At 42.3% G+C, this 16,024-nt stretch overlaps 1 protein-coding gene across 3 annotated transcripts in view; it reads right to left on the bottom strand.

The window, feature by feature from the left end:
- ADAMTSL1 (ADAMTS like 1) overlaps positions 1-16,024 on the bottom strand; it is an 856,830-nt gene that overhangs the window by 141,749 nt on the left and 699,057 nt on the right. For all 3 annotated transcript variants that reach the window (XM_012769704.2, XM_012769705.2, XM_012769706.3), the window contains 2 exons: positions 15,523-15,824; positions 9,595-9,724 (listed from right to left, as the gene is read on the bottom strand). In XM_012769704.2, the coding sequence (XP_012625158.2) occupies positions 9,595-9,724; positions 15,523-15,824 (432 nt within the window). The remainder of the gene's footprint in view (positions 1-9,594; positions 9,725-15,522; positions 15,825-16,024) is intronic.

The following is a 16,024-nucleotide window of genomic DNA, read 5'->3' as shown; positions in this document are numbered from 1 at the left end:
TATTAGAGAAATCATATCTTGCTTGAAGACAGACTGTGAAAGTTAGCAAGGACACGGGGCAAGGTGCCGTATACCTCATCTGTACCATGAGTTGGATTTTCCTCTTTGCCTTCTTTTCTTTCCTTTACTCTCTTTGCTCCTTCTTTCTTTCCTCCCTTTCCTCCTCTCTCCCACATGTATTTTAGGAGGCAACCAGCTAGCAATAACACAACATATAGAAGCTTCCTGATTTCTTTCTGACTTATCACAGGCCTTTCTGGCTATTGGGACACAGCTGTTCATTTTCAAGCTCACACTTCACTTGCCTAAAGGCCTTCCTTCCTTCAGTCATGTCACACAGGATATTAACTTTTTAAGGAATATTTGGACTCTGTCTCCCCTGCTCCTACTTTATCAACTCATTATGGGACTTACAAAACACACCTTATTGGATTAGGTGTTAAAGGCAAATGGAATGTCCCAACAAGTACTCCTTTTTGCAGGCTTGGTAGAACCCATGAGGATCAGCTGCCCTGCTGCTTATTTCAGAGCTGCCTAAGAGATCAACCTCCTTTTACTCTGCCTCCACACTAGCTGGTTAAGAAAATTTGAGAATAAACTGCACTGAGTATAAAGTAAATATGAAGGTCTGATATCATATAGTTTCCTGCACAGGCAACTAAGAGGGCTGGCAGATCCCAATTTCTATACGTAAGGTAGGTAGGAACTGGCTGCGTGCTTTACATAGGTGATTCTATGTAAAGCATTGAATTGTAACATTCTTACAACCTCCCTCTGTGGTCAGGATAATTATCTTTGTTTTACAGATAAAGATAACTGAGTCTTTGGAGGGGTAAATTAGCCAGCCTATGCTACAAAACAAATGAGAAAGCCAACACCTGCCTGACCTCAAACCCCATGACTTTTCTCTTATTCTAGGCAGTATCCCTATTTTTGGTGGGGAATGTTTAACTTTGGCATCACTGGGTTTCCTTTTGGTTCTCGTCCTTCTAAAGTTTCCCCATTCTCATTCTCAAGTATTGCCAAGAATTTTCCTATTAGGAAAAATCGTGTTTAAAACCATGCTGAGATGATAATCAGCTACCTCTCCCAGAGGCATGTGATCATCAAAGCAAATCAAATAATGGTTTTGGTATCTAACAGCATCACTAATTGTAGAATAAGTGTCAAGCTCTAGGCAACCTGGGCAGAGGGCCCTTTCTGGCTCTTTGAATCACATGCCAGCTTCTTTTGGCTAAGTCCCCCAACTCAGGGAGTAGAATCAACTGCAGTAAGTTACAGAGAAGGCACCAATTTCAGCTGTTCCAGCATGCAGCCTATGGCCTGTGTCTGTGTCTGTTTGGGCCTAAAGGACAGTAACTCACCACATTAGATGCAAAACTCCATGAGAAAGCAGAGAGCATCTCGTGGGTCTGAGAGCTACGTTAATCCAATGACAGCCATTTTTTCCTTAGGTTTCCTTGTATCAATGACACAAACACCAAAATTTACTGAGGCTCAGGCTAAAGATGAGCAGACAAAATGATGCAGAAAAAAGAGGGGATGGTAAAGATGTGAATGAAGAAAGAATACAAATTTGCCAAGTAGCTGGCTGGGCTCTGCTTTGCCACAGAGCTATCTGCAACGGTGGCAGATAACCTAAGAACTGCCTGACCTTGGGCCGGCACCATGACAGAAATAATATTTGCAGAAGGATGAACTATTCCTGAACTGTGTCCCCCAGATTACTGGGCACAAATCATAGCATTCTCTTTTTCACTCCCTCATTTTTATGTTGCTGAAACATCTCTTTTTCTCTATCTTTTTCTCAAGTCTTTTTCCTACTTCTTTGTTTTCCAAGTTTCAGGAACATAGTAAAATAACATATTTCTAACCCAAAGGTCAGTAGACAAGCTCTTCATCTCAAATTGTTCATGAGACCTTCTGCTCAAAATTTCCAAAGAAGGCATCGAGTACACTTAGGCAGCAATAATCATCATTTCAAAGCTTCGGCCAAATCGCTGCTTGTCCTTAAATTGTTGCTTTAGGACTTTAGAAACACCAGATTATAGGGGAAGGCAAACATTTAAGAAAGTAGGAAAGATTTACTTTGGGAGACTCTGCTCTAGTTGTGTTGACTGATTTGTAAGCTGGAAGGTTCTTGAACTGTAAAACTCCAATGTTTCATCAACATATCCACAGGAGAAAGGTATGTATGTGGTGGGGATATTTCCATCCTCATGGTGCTATGAACAATGGGGTGGATGATTGGTACAGATATGTCAGTTCTTGATGCAGTGAAGAATGCGAGAGGTTGTTTAGTTTAATAACTATCTTGAGAAAAGCAGCACTTAAGGCATCCAAGATTTTAAAAATACAGTGATCTTTCCAGGACCATCCCTGAACTCTGGCTCTCCCTGCTGTAGGGAGCAAAGTGGGTTTTGTTCATTACTGTGTCTCCAGCACAATGCTTGCTCGGCACAAAGCACACATTCAATAGACATTTGTTCAATGGAGACTGAATGAAGAGAAATTCTAATTATCTTAAAGAGCATCACAAAATCCTAGATGGAGAGATGCAGAATATTTTGTGCCTCCTTACACATGAACAAATGCCATTAAGGTATTATAAAAACATTCACCATTTCAATGTTTAACCATCCTGGCTGCCTGAATGCTTTCGCCTACATTTTCCTTATGGATACGGAAGTCTTGTTCCCTGTAGACCTCTCCTGGCTCTTTAGTTTATAGTTAAAGCCAGTTCCTGTTTTGTGCCCAATAGAGGTGCTTTGTCCCTGGGTCTTAAATTTGACTCAAGGTATTTTTTTCTAATAGAATTTACTTTTTCCTCCTTTCTTGAAAAGCTTCAATTCTGTGGATAATCATCACTGTCTTCAAAGAATCACAGAGTGGAGCTGAGGGGGTCCCAGCGATCCGACAGCTATACCTCTCATGACACTTGTGATGATACCCTTCCTTGGGGCTCTGTCCTCCTGCCACGTGGACAGGCTGAGACAACACACACTGGGTTGATTGTGACAGCAAACAAAATGTTAACATATCTAGGACAAGAGGTCATTATTTTTTTCAATGAAAATATCATAGCTCAGATCACGCAGAACACACCATTTATTTGTGTCTCTACATGATAGATAAATGCCTGTAAGATAATAAAAGCTAGCCACCATGACCAGTGTAGCCTTCTTGGATGAGCAGCCAAAGTCATCTTTCTCCAAAAAAGTCTGACCTTTCCACACCCCTGTGTAACCGCCTCCAATGGCTCTCCATCACCTATAGGACATAAAGTCCTAATAAGTTAAACTCTGCACATCCGGCTCTCCTGGGTCTGGCCTCTGCCCGCTCTCTGACATGGGCTTCCGCTCTTGCCCTTTCTTTGTACTCATGGTTGCCCCCAGGCCTGCGATATCTCACTTCTCTTTCCTTCACTGGACAACTCCTGCTTAAGCCTTACCATTCAGCACAGGCATTACCTCTTCCAGGAAACCTCTCAGGCTCAAGCTCCCAGAGCCCTGTGCGTGTCTTATTCATAGCAGTTACTGTTTTGAAATCTTCACCTCCTATTAACTGGTAACTCCTTTAGGACAGGGTTTTGTCTTCTAGTCATCTCTGAGGACCAAATGTAAGCAGACATGAAGATGCTCATTACCTTTTTATTATTATTATTTTTTGAACTGAGATTCAAAAACACTCTCTGCTCTAATTTTTGTGCATAAAGTTAACTTTAGTCAGTAATCTGTATAAGGACTTTTCCCAGAGTTGAGGCAGACTTAAGTGGTCTAAGAGGCTGTGTAATTATATAGACATTAAGAAACCAGAAAAACTTCCCCTCTCAAGACTTAATTAAATGGATTTTCCTAATGCTGATGTTTCCATTGTTTTAGAATGAGTTATATCATATATGCTTTCAGGTGACATGCTGGGAAGGCACATCCAATCCCTTGCTTTTTACCCCAGACTCATGCAACCACTACATCTATGCATGCAAAATGATTTGTAATACCATCAAAGCTCATTTCACACAGCTTTGAGGTTGACGTAACAAGTGATGTGTAACCATGGAAGGGGATATCCTAGGAAAAATGAAAATGTTAGCCTGTGGCAAATACATATATGACCTTCACCCTTGTTGATAACAAAATGCTCCTGGGGCTAATTTCTGCTCACTGGGCTAACACATTCCTGGTAGACAAACAAAAGAGGCTATTATTGGCGCCATCAGGCCCAGCAGTTAAGAAACTGGGCTTGGCAGGTCCCTCTGTTGTAAACTATCTATCAATGGAAGAAAAGAGAGAGACAGTGTAAGGTGCATCTGGATTTTCCAAGGAGGACGGCAGTAGCAATAGCATTAACTCTCCAAAGGCGTCTGAATACAGCCTCCAAATCTGGCCTCAATTTCTGTGGACGCCAGTGAGCTTTGGTGTGCTTTTCCTTTAAGCACTAAAAAGTTAGTAAAGAGGTAGCCAACAGGCAGCATATGGGAACTTAGGGGCACAGCAGAAGATAAACCAATATTTGGAGAGCATGTTGAAACAGTAACCCTTAAAGCAAGTTGTCAAAGGTGAAGGTGCCTGCAAAGCTTTGAAAGCTCCACCAAATAAATTAAAACATGGCTGTGCTAAAAGGCAGCACCTTCTGCTCTAACCATTGTAAGCTAATATAAAAGAAAATTGGAAATTGGAAATCATTTGCTGCTAGTATGCATGGATTTTGTTAGTGTACAATAAAATAGGCATTCTGAAGTATGCTTTTAAAGAGGAGACTCTGTGACCTTTAAGATGTGCTTTTTAACTCTCTCGTCTCAAATAGGGATTCTCAAGCTTCTTTTATCGTTCTTGCTGGTTCTAAGAACCATCCTAGGTCTGAGAAAAGAAGATTGGGGCTGATGGTGGTGGTGGGGAGGGGAGAAACCCAGTACTGTTCCTAGAATTATGAGCTTTTTCCCCTTCCCTGTTTATCTATTCTGTACCACTCAGCTGTTCTCTGTTGCACAGAAATAAAAGTTTAGTTTAAAAAGTATGTTAGAACAAAGCTGCAGAAATTGCCTGGAATTTCCTTCATTTTCAGCCATCTGGCTTTCATTGCTGACTTCGTTCCCCTCCTCCACATACGTTTACCAAATCTTTTCAACACACGCTGGCCAAGCTATCAAATGCTTGTAATTAATAACAGTCATAGACTTTTTTTTTTAAGGTAGTGCTTTCTGGTTTTCCTTGGGCTACTCATATCATTGCTATTATAATCCAGGAAGATAGCTGGTGAAGCTTAATCATTAAGACCTAGTTGAATTAAAAAAAAATCAAATTTAAGTCCTGAATTTTTAGAAAATCATGTTGTCTTCTAAATTAGAATTATTTATCACCAAAAAATGAAAGGGAAGGAGAAGAGAATGAATTTTTATGAGTGTCTACTATGATTTTATTTTAGATATGAGGAAACTGAGGATTCAAAAAAATGTATGACCTCTTGAAGGCCAGATAGCTAAAAGTGTCAGGGTGGGATTCAACCACAGGTCTACATCTATCTGCTGGGTCTTTTACTGTGGTGGTTGCAGAGATATGAAAGATCTTTAGTGTATATTATAATATTAAGTGAAAAAATCAAGTTGCCAAATAATACATGTGATGAGATCCCATTTATAAAGGGAAAATATTACATATTTGCATATGTTCATATATTTATATATAAACTCATAGTAAAAGGTCTGGAAGGGTATGTACCACACCATTGGCAATGGTTTTCTCTGGTGAGAGGAAGGGACTAAAACTGTGGAATATGGTGGTGAAAGGGGAGTGTATACCTATCTTTTTTGGTTACTTCTGCTGTGCTTGAGTTTTAAAGAATGAGAATATTCATGTATTACTTGTGCAATTATAATACTTAGAAAACTTTCTTTTGGGGAACAGGAGGCTGACTTCTTTCCTAATAACTGGTCTTAGATCATTTTTGGATATTTCTCCCTTGAGCTTGTCTAATTCATCACTGAGGAGTTGGTAGGGTGGTGTGGCTTCTACACACAAATGACTCAGACAGTGGTTATGGTGCCTAAAATGACTTTTCTTTCGTGTAATGATCATTTTCTTGCTATTAGCTTTGATGGAAAATTCTCACTGGTGGCTCACAAGCAAAAATGGTCTTAATTTCATATGGCCAATTTTAGGCAAGGTTCAGAAGGGATTGACACCTGTCCTCCATATCCCACCTTCCTTCTTTCCCAACTATCAAGCTTCTCCCTAGGTGACGTGAACAACTTTCACAACCTCTACCTGTCCCCTTCCCTTACAACTTTCTCAACCTCTACCTGTATCCTGTATCCTTACTTTGTGAGGGGGAGGGGTACTTTGCCAAACATAGCTAATAACATATAGGGTTCTAATGCTAAGGCTATTTATGTTTTAAATTGGTATTTAAAGCCCTAAGATTAAGGAAAGAATCAGCATCATCTGGAAGGTGAGAGAGAAGGGATAAGGAGGAAGGAGAGGAGAGAAGGCATCCAGTTCTTCCCAGCTATCATTGATACCATGGGCTACTCTAAACATTACTCCTTACAAGGTTAGCCCCAGTCCCTCATACTCATTTATCCAATAAACACTTAATAAGCACCTGCTATATGTCAAACATTAAACTGCGTGGTAGGGATATAGAGGGACAGATTAAGAGATAAAGCTGATAGCAAGGACTATAAAATATAGTCTTCAATAGAAAACTATTTTTAAAAGTGCCCTAAAAATGTAGACATTACATATACGCATGTGCACGCACACAAACTGGAACAATTAGAATACCTCCAGCTTGAGAACACACCCTTCCTGCTGTGAATAACCAGGTATGAGGATGTACCTGCCCAAACCTGGTGAAGGTTAGACATGTGCTTCTGATGCAAATTCTGCCTTCACACAGATTCAGTCCGGAGAAGCCACGCTTCATCTCAGAAAGACTACGCAAACAGGACTTGCCCCCTAGGGCCTTCGGTGTTCTCCATGCGATCTGATAACTCTGACCACATACAAGAAAAGCGGCTTCCTAACTGGTGTTCACAGGACTCACAGCTTCCTGGGAAAGCTACTCATCTTACCCAGGGGCCACATCTCAGAGACAAAAGCCCAGTGATGAAGACTCTGAGACATCATTTCTTTATGTCCCACAGAAAATGTTATGGTATTTTTTAAACACATGGACATCAGCACAGGCCCAAGAGATCATTTATGGAAACTTGCATCCTGTCAGAGGATGCACCATAATGTACAGGGAACATCGAACCACGTGGAATAAGAATTGTGAATTAACGATCTAAATTACTCCCAACTAAGCAGCAGTTGCATGGGAAAACAACACACTGTTATGCCCCTATAGAACACATTTTCTCTTCTGCATACACCTTACACCAAGCAGAAGAGAAGGAGAGCTTTTCCCCTGATGCCAGACTGAAATATTCCACAGGAGAGGCATCTCTGTACATAGCTTACTTTTAAGATGAAAATCTACTTTGGCTCTTGGATGGGAGATGAAGAGAGTGAGTCATATCAGGCTGCTGTATTTTGGCTTCCTTTATTGTTTTAACTAGTATCATTCTGTAAATGCTCAACCGTGTATGGCTGACCCATGAAATCGCTGGCTGTACCCAGTGAGAGGTCTTGCCTGTCAGTCTGACAGTTGGCTGGTGGGAAATCAAAGAAATGAGTTGTTTTTCTGGAGCAAATGCAACAACATTAAGCCCAATAACAGTTCTTATCCACGAGTCATTAAAAGGTCATAAGATAAATTAAACATGTCTAATTTAACCATAGTGAGTACTTTGAGGATGAGGAGTAATATCTTGTATCCTATTCCTTTTGCTCCTCAAGGGATGGTTTAGTGGTTACAGATCCCCACAGGTTTTCAGCAAGTCCGGGTACTGAGCCCTTGACATTGCCTCAGCCCACTTCAGCATTTGAATGTCATCACAACATTGGAAGGTGGTTAGAAAGACCCTTCTGCTTGTTTTTCAAATGATAGCAAATACAGAGAACAGAAATGACAGCAATTAATGACAGCACAAAGAAGCAGGAGTAGCTGCCCAATGCTTCTGCCTGCAAAATAATGGAGAATCATGGGATATTTGAGCTGGACATGGTGAGCTCAGATCATCTCCTGCAACCAGTTCATCTTGCAGATGTGGAAACATAAAAGGCAGATGCCTTGCTCTAGGCTGCACAGGTAGTGGGAGATGGAGGTAGATGAGAAGCCAGGCCTAGCTGGGGCCTCAGGCTGTGTGTGCAGAAGCCACTCTGTTTCTTCCAATGTGGGGAACTACAGACAAATAGAAGAGTTTCCCCCTTTGTCCATGAACTTAGATCTTAGGCGCAATCAACTAGAGAGCTATGCAGTTAGGACAGAGATGTGACATCAGGTGGAACAAGGATAGAAAAAGAGGTCCCCCAGGATTCCATACACTGGATCAGAGCTCTTCTTGGCCCAGCCACTGACTCTCTTTTGCTTGCTGCAGTTCTCATGGGTGGGGTGCTTCTCCAAGCAGTGGCTGACTAATTCTCTGGATGCCTTGGAGAATGCAGCACTAGTAGCCCTCTTAACTTATGTGTTTAAAGAGGGGAAGCCCAGGCTTACCATTCAGAATGACACACAGAACAACTCTGGTGACCAGCAGAAGTGTCACTATGGGATTGTGCCTCCATCTGACTGAAAGAGGCCCACAATCTGTACCTTCTACATCTCAAAGAAAGGAATCTAGTTGGCTGAGAAATAAGACCAGCAAACTACTGTTAATCTTGAAAGCAAAACACTACTTCTTGTGTGATGCACTTTGAAGGAAGAGAAGACATACCATTCAGAACCAGCATTTCCCTTTTTATCTAGAATCTGACCTTATCCAGTAACATTCTTCATTCCATCAGCAGATTTGAAAGTCTGGCTTTGGTTCTTTAAATGTCTCTCTTCCAAATCAGAATTATATATGAGATTTGCTCAAAAAGAACTATCTAAAAGGCAAGTCTCTCAAGACACCATAAAATTGTGTGGACTGAAGCAATGATTGGATTGATTAACTCAATCAAGGCTGTGACTCCAGGTCGGGTAATAATGAGACCCAGGCAGGGCTGAACAATGAAATGCTTTAATTGATTTTACGCATGTGGAATGACACCCCCCACCCAGAGCATGCTATAATGAATCTGCATGCTGTGTGGATACAGATTTCACAGTGGATCAGTTATACCACCCAGACGCTTTGGTTCCTTATACCTGGCAATTCCCAAGCCAATTCATTACTGTAGTGTTAGTGCTTGGGGACACAGGCTGAAAGGTGGCAGAGCCCATGAAGTTTGTGGTCAGTTCGTGTTTTCTTTAGGGGCAACAACCGTGTGGCACGTGCACATACCAGCCATGCCACAAGGCCCGCTTCAGTGAACAGTGCCTTCTGGACTCTGCGTGATCATTGATTGGGCTGGAATTCCAAAGCCCTGGTTTCAATTAAATTTAAGTGGATTTGACTAAAAGTTTGAACTGATGCTAATTGGTTTTCAAAACATTGGGTAACAATGAGCACTCTGGTCTGGAAAGATGCACACTCCTGGATGGCAGAGCAGGTAATACGTCCCTTACCTTGCTGGGCAGGGGTCCAAATTGCAGGATTTCAGGAGCTGCGGGGGCCGGCGGCTGGTCACGCACAGGTTCTCATCAGCAGGCTCCCGAGTCTGTTTGTTCAGGCAGCTCACCACAGCCTCCTGGACACCTGTGTACAAATCACACTGTCAGGCCAGAGTGCCGAGCGGGCGTGTGTGGGGGGTGATGAAGTGTAGACAAGGCAGCTGGTGGGAGGTCTCTGTGATCGGTAGGACTCTCGCTGCATGTCAGAGTGTCAGAGACAGCAGTTTAATGCCCAGGACTGCTAATCTCATCAAGCATCTCTGGATGTGGGAGAAAGGACTCATAAGCATGCTTCCAGGGAGGGCCACTCCCTCCAAATACTGTTGAAATAATAACAGAAAGCCACCAAGCCATATAGCCACCAATGCTGAAACATGATAACTGGATGCAGAAGGAGTGCAAGGGTGACAACAAAAGGGCCCCAAGACCTTTACACATTATCTTTTCATCAAGAGGAGACAGCTGTATTTGGAAGGAAGGCCCAAGGCCACATTTTAAGATCTAATATTCTGTAAACTGCTGTGCTCTTGAGGCCATGCTTCCAGGACTCCACCCTTTGCTGGTTTCCTTCTGATTCTGGTTCATTTCTTTGGTGACCTGGGGCAGCTTTGGAAGTTGGAATCAAGATAAGAGAATAAGATATACAGTAACAGTCATGAAAAACAATCTCCCTACTGACATCCGTATACTGTAATGCAAAACAAGTAAAAGAGGAGTTTGAGCAGTGACTGGGACATGATTACTCGGCAGGTCTTCCAAGGTGGTCTGAGCGATCCCTGGCGGAGACCTTGCTGGAGCAGAGAAACATTTAAATGGGTAATGTAATGACCAGACATTTCATTCTGGTTCCCACAGTCATAATAACAATAGCTAACATGTACAAGGTGCCCACTGTTAGCCAGGTACCAAGACCAAGAGCTTGGTTTGCATCATCCAATCCTCTAGACAACTCCACAGGTAAGCATTACTTCTATCCCATTTTACAGATAAGAAAACTGAGGCTTGCAATGGTGAAAAGACTTGCCTAAGGTCACACAGTTGCTAAATGATGACGCTGAGGGTGGCTGTGTGCTTAGCACTGACTGACAGCATTAACATTTAAAAATACCAAGAGGCTGTCATCTCTGCTTTCCTGGAGATCTTCAGGAATAACGTAGACATTTGTCTGGAATCATTTCAGCAGAGTTCAGTTTAAGGGAAGAGGCGAGACAGGACATTCTTGCTAATTTGCTTCCAGCCACACATAGCTGTGTATGTAAAGATACCTACATCCAGAGATACCTATCTATAGTTAGATATTTGTATATAGTTATAGCAGAGTCTGCGACTAGCCATGTAATTAATTATATATGTAGATATATAAATACACACAAATTTTCTTATTTTTATTTTCTGCATTGCTTCATCAAATAGTACCTGACATAGTACAATTGACCCAACTCTTCTTAGCCTTGTGGCCACCTTCCTTCTTTGTACTTTATGTTTCTCCAAGAAGTCATCACCTCAATTGACTGCCCACTGCTTCCTGATATGACACTGACCTAGGTCACTTAGCAAGACCATCATTTAAAAAGTGACATCTCAGAGCCAGAGTCCAAATCACTTTTCTTTCTTCCTTGTAAGTCTGATAAATCAAACTTTTTTTTTTCTCCCCAAATCAGTCACAATATTTACCCTGTGGCCATGATGGCATCCTTTATATTTTCTTTTTTCTACATTTTTAATGAGCTTCAAAATTTAATTTAAATATATCATGGCCAGCTCAGGGTGGAGTCTTTGAGATTTATGCTCGACATTCAAATTATTCCATCATATTCTGTAATGCTGACTGCAGGGTGTTCTCTTCTTGGTTGCAGCTGGGATGAGCCATTTGAAATTCATGGTACGAGGATAGAGCAAAACACTTCATAAGAAATTGTTGATGTCATCACCGATACTTCCCACTGGAATCGTCTGGCATTATTAAGGTAATGATGGCAAGCCACTGGATGTAGCGTACTATTCCATGCAGAATCTAGAGCTGTGGTTACCTTAGAAATTAAGTTTTCAATTCGTTTGCTTACTTGGTAGTATTCAAGAGATTCTAAATGTGACTGTAAAATACCCCATATTTTAGCTTTATGCAGCTGTTGAAAACCTTATGACTTTTTTTTTTTTTTTTTAATGAAATGGGTTGATGATCCGGAGGCAGGAAGTGGCCAGAGGGCTGGCCACATGCCCTACTCGAAGGTGCTGGCTTCAGGTGTGTGAGTGATGTGACCTGTGTCTCCACTGTGTGAACTCTTTGTTTATAGAACTTAGGTTCTTTTAAGACTGCAAAAAAAATGGGTGTAGTTAAGGGCTAAATTTCTAGAAATACATCAATAATCTCCTCGGTCAGATATGTAAAACACAACTTTACCTTACCCCAAACCAATAATCATAGCTCAAAGATAAAAATCACCGATGGGGTAATTAAATGCTGAGATTAAGAAGCATTCCAGAGTTACTAAATTCTTCTCTAAGGCATTCTAAAACAATGTGCTAGACCTCCTCAACACTGTGTGTGTCTTAAATCTGCGTTGTCACAGGGGCCAGTTGCCTCAGCGTTCTTAGGTGGGGCCGAGGGTGGTGGGGAAAACTAAGGACAGACGTTCTGTCGTAATTAAGGAGTATCTGGGAACAGCCCTGTGGGCAACACACAATAAATTTTTGTAGGATGAACAAATACAACGGCTAAAGGGCAGGGCATTCTAAGCGTGCACTTGAGGCCAAGAGGAGGTGGGACGGAGTAGGGGAGCTTCCCTGGAACGGGCAGCGTGGGAAGCTGGAGGAGGGAAGCGCTCTGAGGACCTCACCTTTGAGTTCACAGTATAGCTGGCCCAGGGGAGACAGGGAAGGATGCGAGAAGTTAGCTCATCAAACTGTGCTCCTTTCAAAAGAGCTAATATATGCTGTTAGAAAAACATTTTTAACCAATGGGGAACACATGTTTAAGTATAGTACTTTAGGATTCCTTTCTGGACAGAAGCAAAAGGAGAGAGGACTCATCAGGAAAAGGCAACAATAGGTACAAGACTTCACCTTCCATTTTTGCTGAAGCCCATTTCGAGTTTTCCCTCAGCTAGATGTTAATGTGGGTTTCACCGCCTAGGAGTTTATTATCATAAAGCTGATCAGGATTAAACCCGCTCTCCTTAACACCATCTAGCAGTTCACATATGGGACATTAAAATAGAACAAGGATGTACCAGGGGGACACGGGGCACAGATCTAAGCAGGTTAGGCTCACTTTCAATCTTCCAGAAAATGGGATTTTCAGTGTTTATATCTCCCAGAATAGCATAATTGTTACACGACATTTGATGACAGCTCAGGGAAACGCAGCCACCAACTACAGACTAAATTACTAACTAGTTCCTTCTGGTTGCTACCTCTGCTAGGGGAAAGGTTACTTTTGTGTCTATCCAATTTCATCTCTTGAGATTGCAAAAACAATAAAATTAGCCTGACTGGCCCTACAACCCCAAATTGATTTAAAATCTATTTGTTAATCCTGCATGTTTTGGGTTGGCTACAGCAAGAATGATTAAAAATATGTAACCTTGTGGGTTATATTTTGGTGAAAGATCAAAGTTGATAATATAGTAAAATGTTACTGCCAAACAATGACTTGAAAATATACATGTCCCATATATTGAAATAATTTCTTAGTGCATATGGGTATCAGATGGACCACATAACCCAAGCTTATTTTCACCACTTTGGAATTTTCAACTCTAACATTTTCTGCGTAAATATATTACCTTGGCACAGTGACATAACTGTAGGTAAGTGTGCTCAGTTGTCAACATTTAAAGACCTAAGAAATTACAGTAACTTTACCCTGCCTTGGAGATAAAGGATGTACAATTTATGTCATACAAAGACACTCAGTTCCTCTAGGTAGAGATCAATTGTAAATCAAACATCCAAATCTTATTTCTAAATCAACATTTTCTGAAAACATTTCAAATTAAATACATTCCACATACACTCTACACTTTGAATTTTATACCTCTGGTTGGTCAGCAGAGTGCTTAGACTCTGAAAGATAAAGGTATCTGGTTATTTATATATTCCATGACTGCATCTATTTTTTCCATCTGTTCATAAAGTTCCAGGCTTGACTTGTAAATGAGAACCATAACTGAAAGACCATAAATAATTTATTTTTCAAAGCACATTTGTTTTAGACTAGAAGTAATGATCATTCAATTCAGGTGATCATGGAAATTGGGGATAAAAGCACAACCCTCTGAATTGAGTCATTCATTATATTGGAAAGAAGCAACTCTAGCCACCGGCCATGGCCTTTCCACCTGACCCCTCAGCGCCTGCCCAGGCTCAGAGATCACCAAAGCTTATTTAACACTTCTCCCCCATTAAGCATGAAAGAAAAGATGTCCTCAGAGTGAGTGAAGAGCACCATATGAGCACAGTTACATTAGCTGCGTTCCAGGAAACTGTCTTCCAGAATCATTTGGAAGAATTTAGGTTTTAAAATACCAGGGCTCTCCATTAAAACACTTCAGAATTCCAGGGTTTGAAACTGGAAGATGTAGAAACAAACAAGAACCTCAAGGTCAGGACTATGAAACGCTCACTAAAAGGCCCGCTGGAGAAAATGGATTCTTTGCTGGTACTTGTTCCACTGTTTTTCCCTTTTCAATGACATGTAAACAATGTGGGCACGTGTACATTTACATTCTTAATCGTGACAAAAGATACATTTTAAAAGAGTTTCCTAAGTGTCATGGTTTAGAAAACTGATTTGGGAAATAATTTCAGTACTTTTCTCTACCGGTTAAGTAAGAATCTTTGCTAGGAATGCAGACTCACGACATGCTGAAAGGGGTTGCCAGTAGCCAGGGAGAGGGACGTGGCACTCCCTCACCTTTCAAAATCTCTCTTGGGAGATGTGGGAGATGGTGGCAATAAGGATCTAATGTATTTTCTATAATGCAAGAAAGGTCGTAATCTTGAAGAATTAATTGCTGATTTCAATGCCCTCCTCTCTCACTACAAGCCTGTTTACAACATCTGAATAAAGAATCACTGAATCTGTTTTTCTATCACCATGGAATACACCTAAGAGAACCAGGTGACTATACATGAAAACATTTCACATTAGTTAACATTTAAAAAGAGAAAGCTTCAGGAATTCTCTAGGTGTTTAAAGACATGTGGCATAACGGAAATACACCAGACAGACAAAGAAAAGCTCTGCCACTCAGTAGCTGTGTGTTCCTGAACAAGTCACTGTTTCTTGGCATCTTAGTCTTCTCATCTGTAAAATGGGGGTGAGGCCAGACTTTGATCTTTAACCTCCTGTCCAGCTCCAAGTAACCACTGTGTTAATTACCCTTTATAGACTCTTCCCCTATATATAAATGGATATTGGGAGATCAGCTAATATCTATTAGAGTACACTGAAAAATCTCTAAGTCGTTTCTAGGAACAGCAGAATGTTTTGTCATGTTGGGTCTTGGTTCACACCACATGCACTGCGGCAAAGGCATAGATCCATCAAACTGCACGTTGAGAGCATTGCCAGGCCAGCGGCAACTGTGTTCCTCAGTCAAATACATGATGATATATTGCAACTCACCAGAACGACAACTGAAGGCAAAGGCATTCATTGTACTGGCCACTCCCAGCTAACAGTCTGAGAACCACCGGAGGGACGAGAGCAATACATCTCCGTTTCATCCAGTACACTCTGCATTTAGAATGGCTGCCTCCCCGCCTCCTTATCACGCCTGGCCTAGAGGGAGTCGCATGACCCAGCTGCACACAGGGAGAGAAGCGACAGAACGAGGGCACGAAGACGGTGGGGACCTGAGCCGGAGCCCCGCTTCTTACCTCCTCCACAGGACTCGGAGCACTTGGTGAAGCCCTCGTACTCCCAGTCATACAGCTCGTCGAAAACCGGCAGGCCACCAAAGAGCTCGTCTGTGTGGTCGGGGTTGAACTCGGCGGTGTCCCCGTTGCACGGCCCCGCGTAGCAGGCACGCTGGGAGGCCGGCCTGGGCCCTTCACACTCGTCCACAGGCAGGTCAGCCACGGACTGAGAGAAAGACAGGAGCACCTGGCACCTGACGACTCGCACCTGGGTGCCCACACCACAGGTAACCGTGCAGGCCGACCAGGCCTCTGGGATGAACCTGCAGTCGGCAAGCAAACAAGAGGACAGGGTGAGAAGCCCCAGGCAGGAGGCCGTGGCGGTGGTGAGGGGCTGCATGCCGCCTGCCCCCGCTGCCCGGAGCTGGCCCAGGGTGTGCTCAGGGCCCCTCAGCCCTGTTCTGGGATGGCGCTTCCGCTTAGCTCAGGAGCTCATCTGCCACTGTTCCTCGGCTGCTTGCTG

The sequence above is a fragment of the Microcebus murinus genome, chromosome 12 (genome assembly GCF_040939455.1).
Source record: "Microcebus murinus isolate Inina chromosome 12, M.murinus_Inina_mat1.0, whole genome shotgun sequence".
Lineage (NCBI taxonomy): Eukaryota > Metazoa > Chordata > Mammalia > Primates > Cheirogaleidae > Microcebus > Microcebus murinus.
The sequence above is the reverse complement of the archived record's forward strand: the minus strand, read 5'-3'. Positions and strand labels throughout refer to the sequence as shown.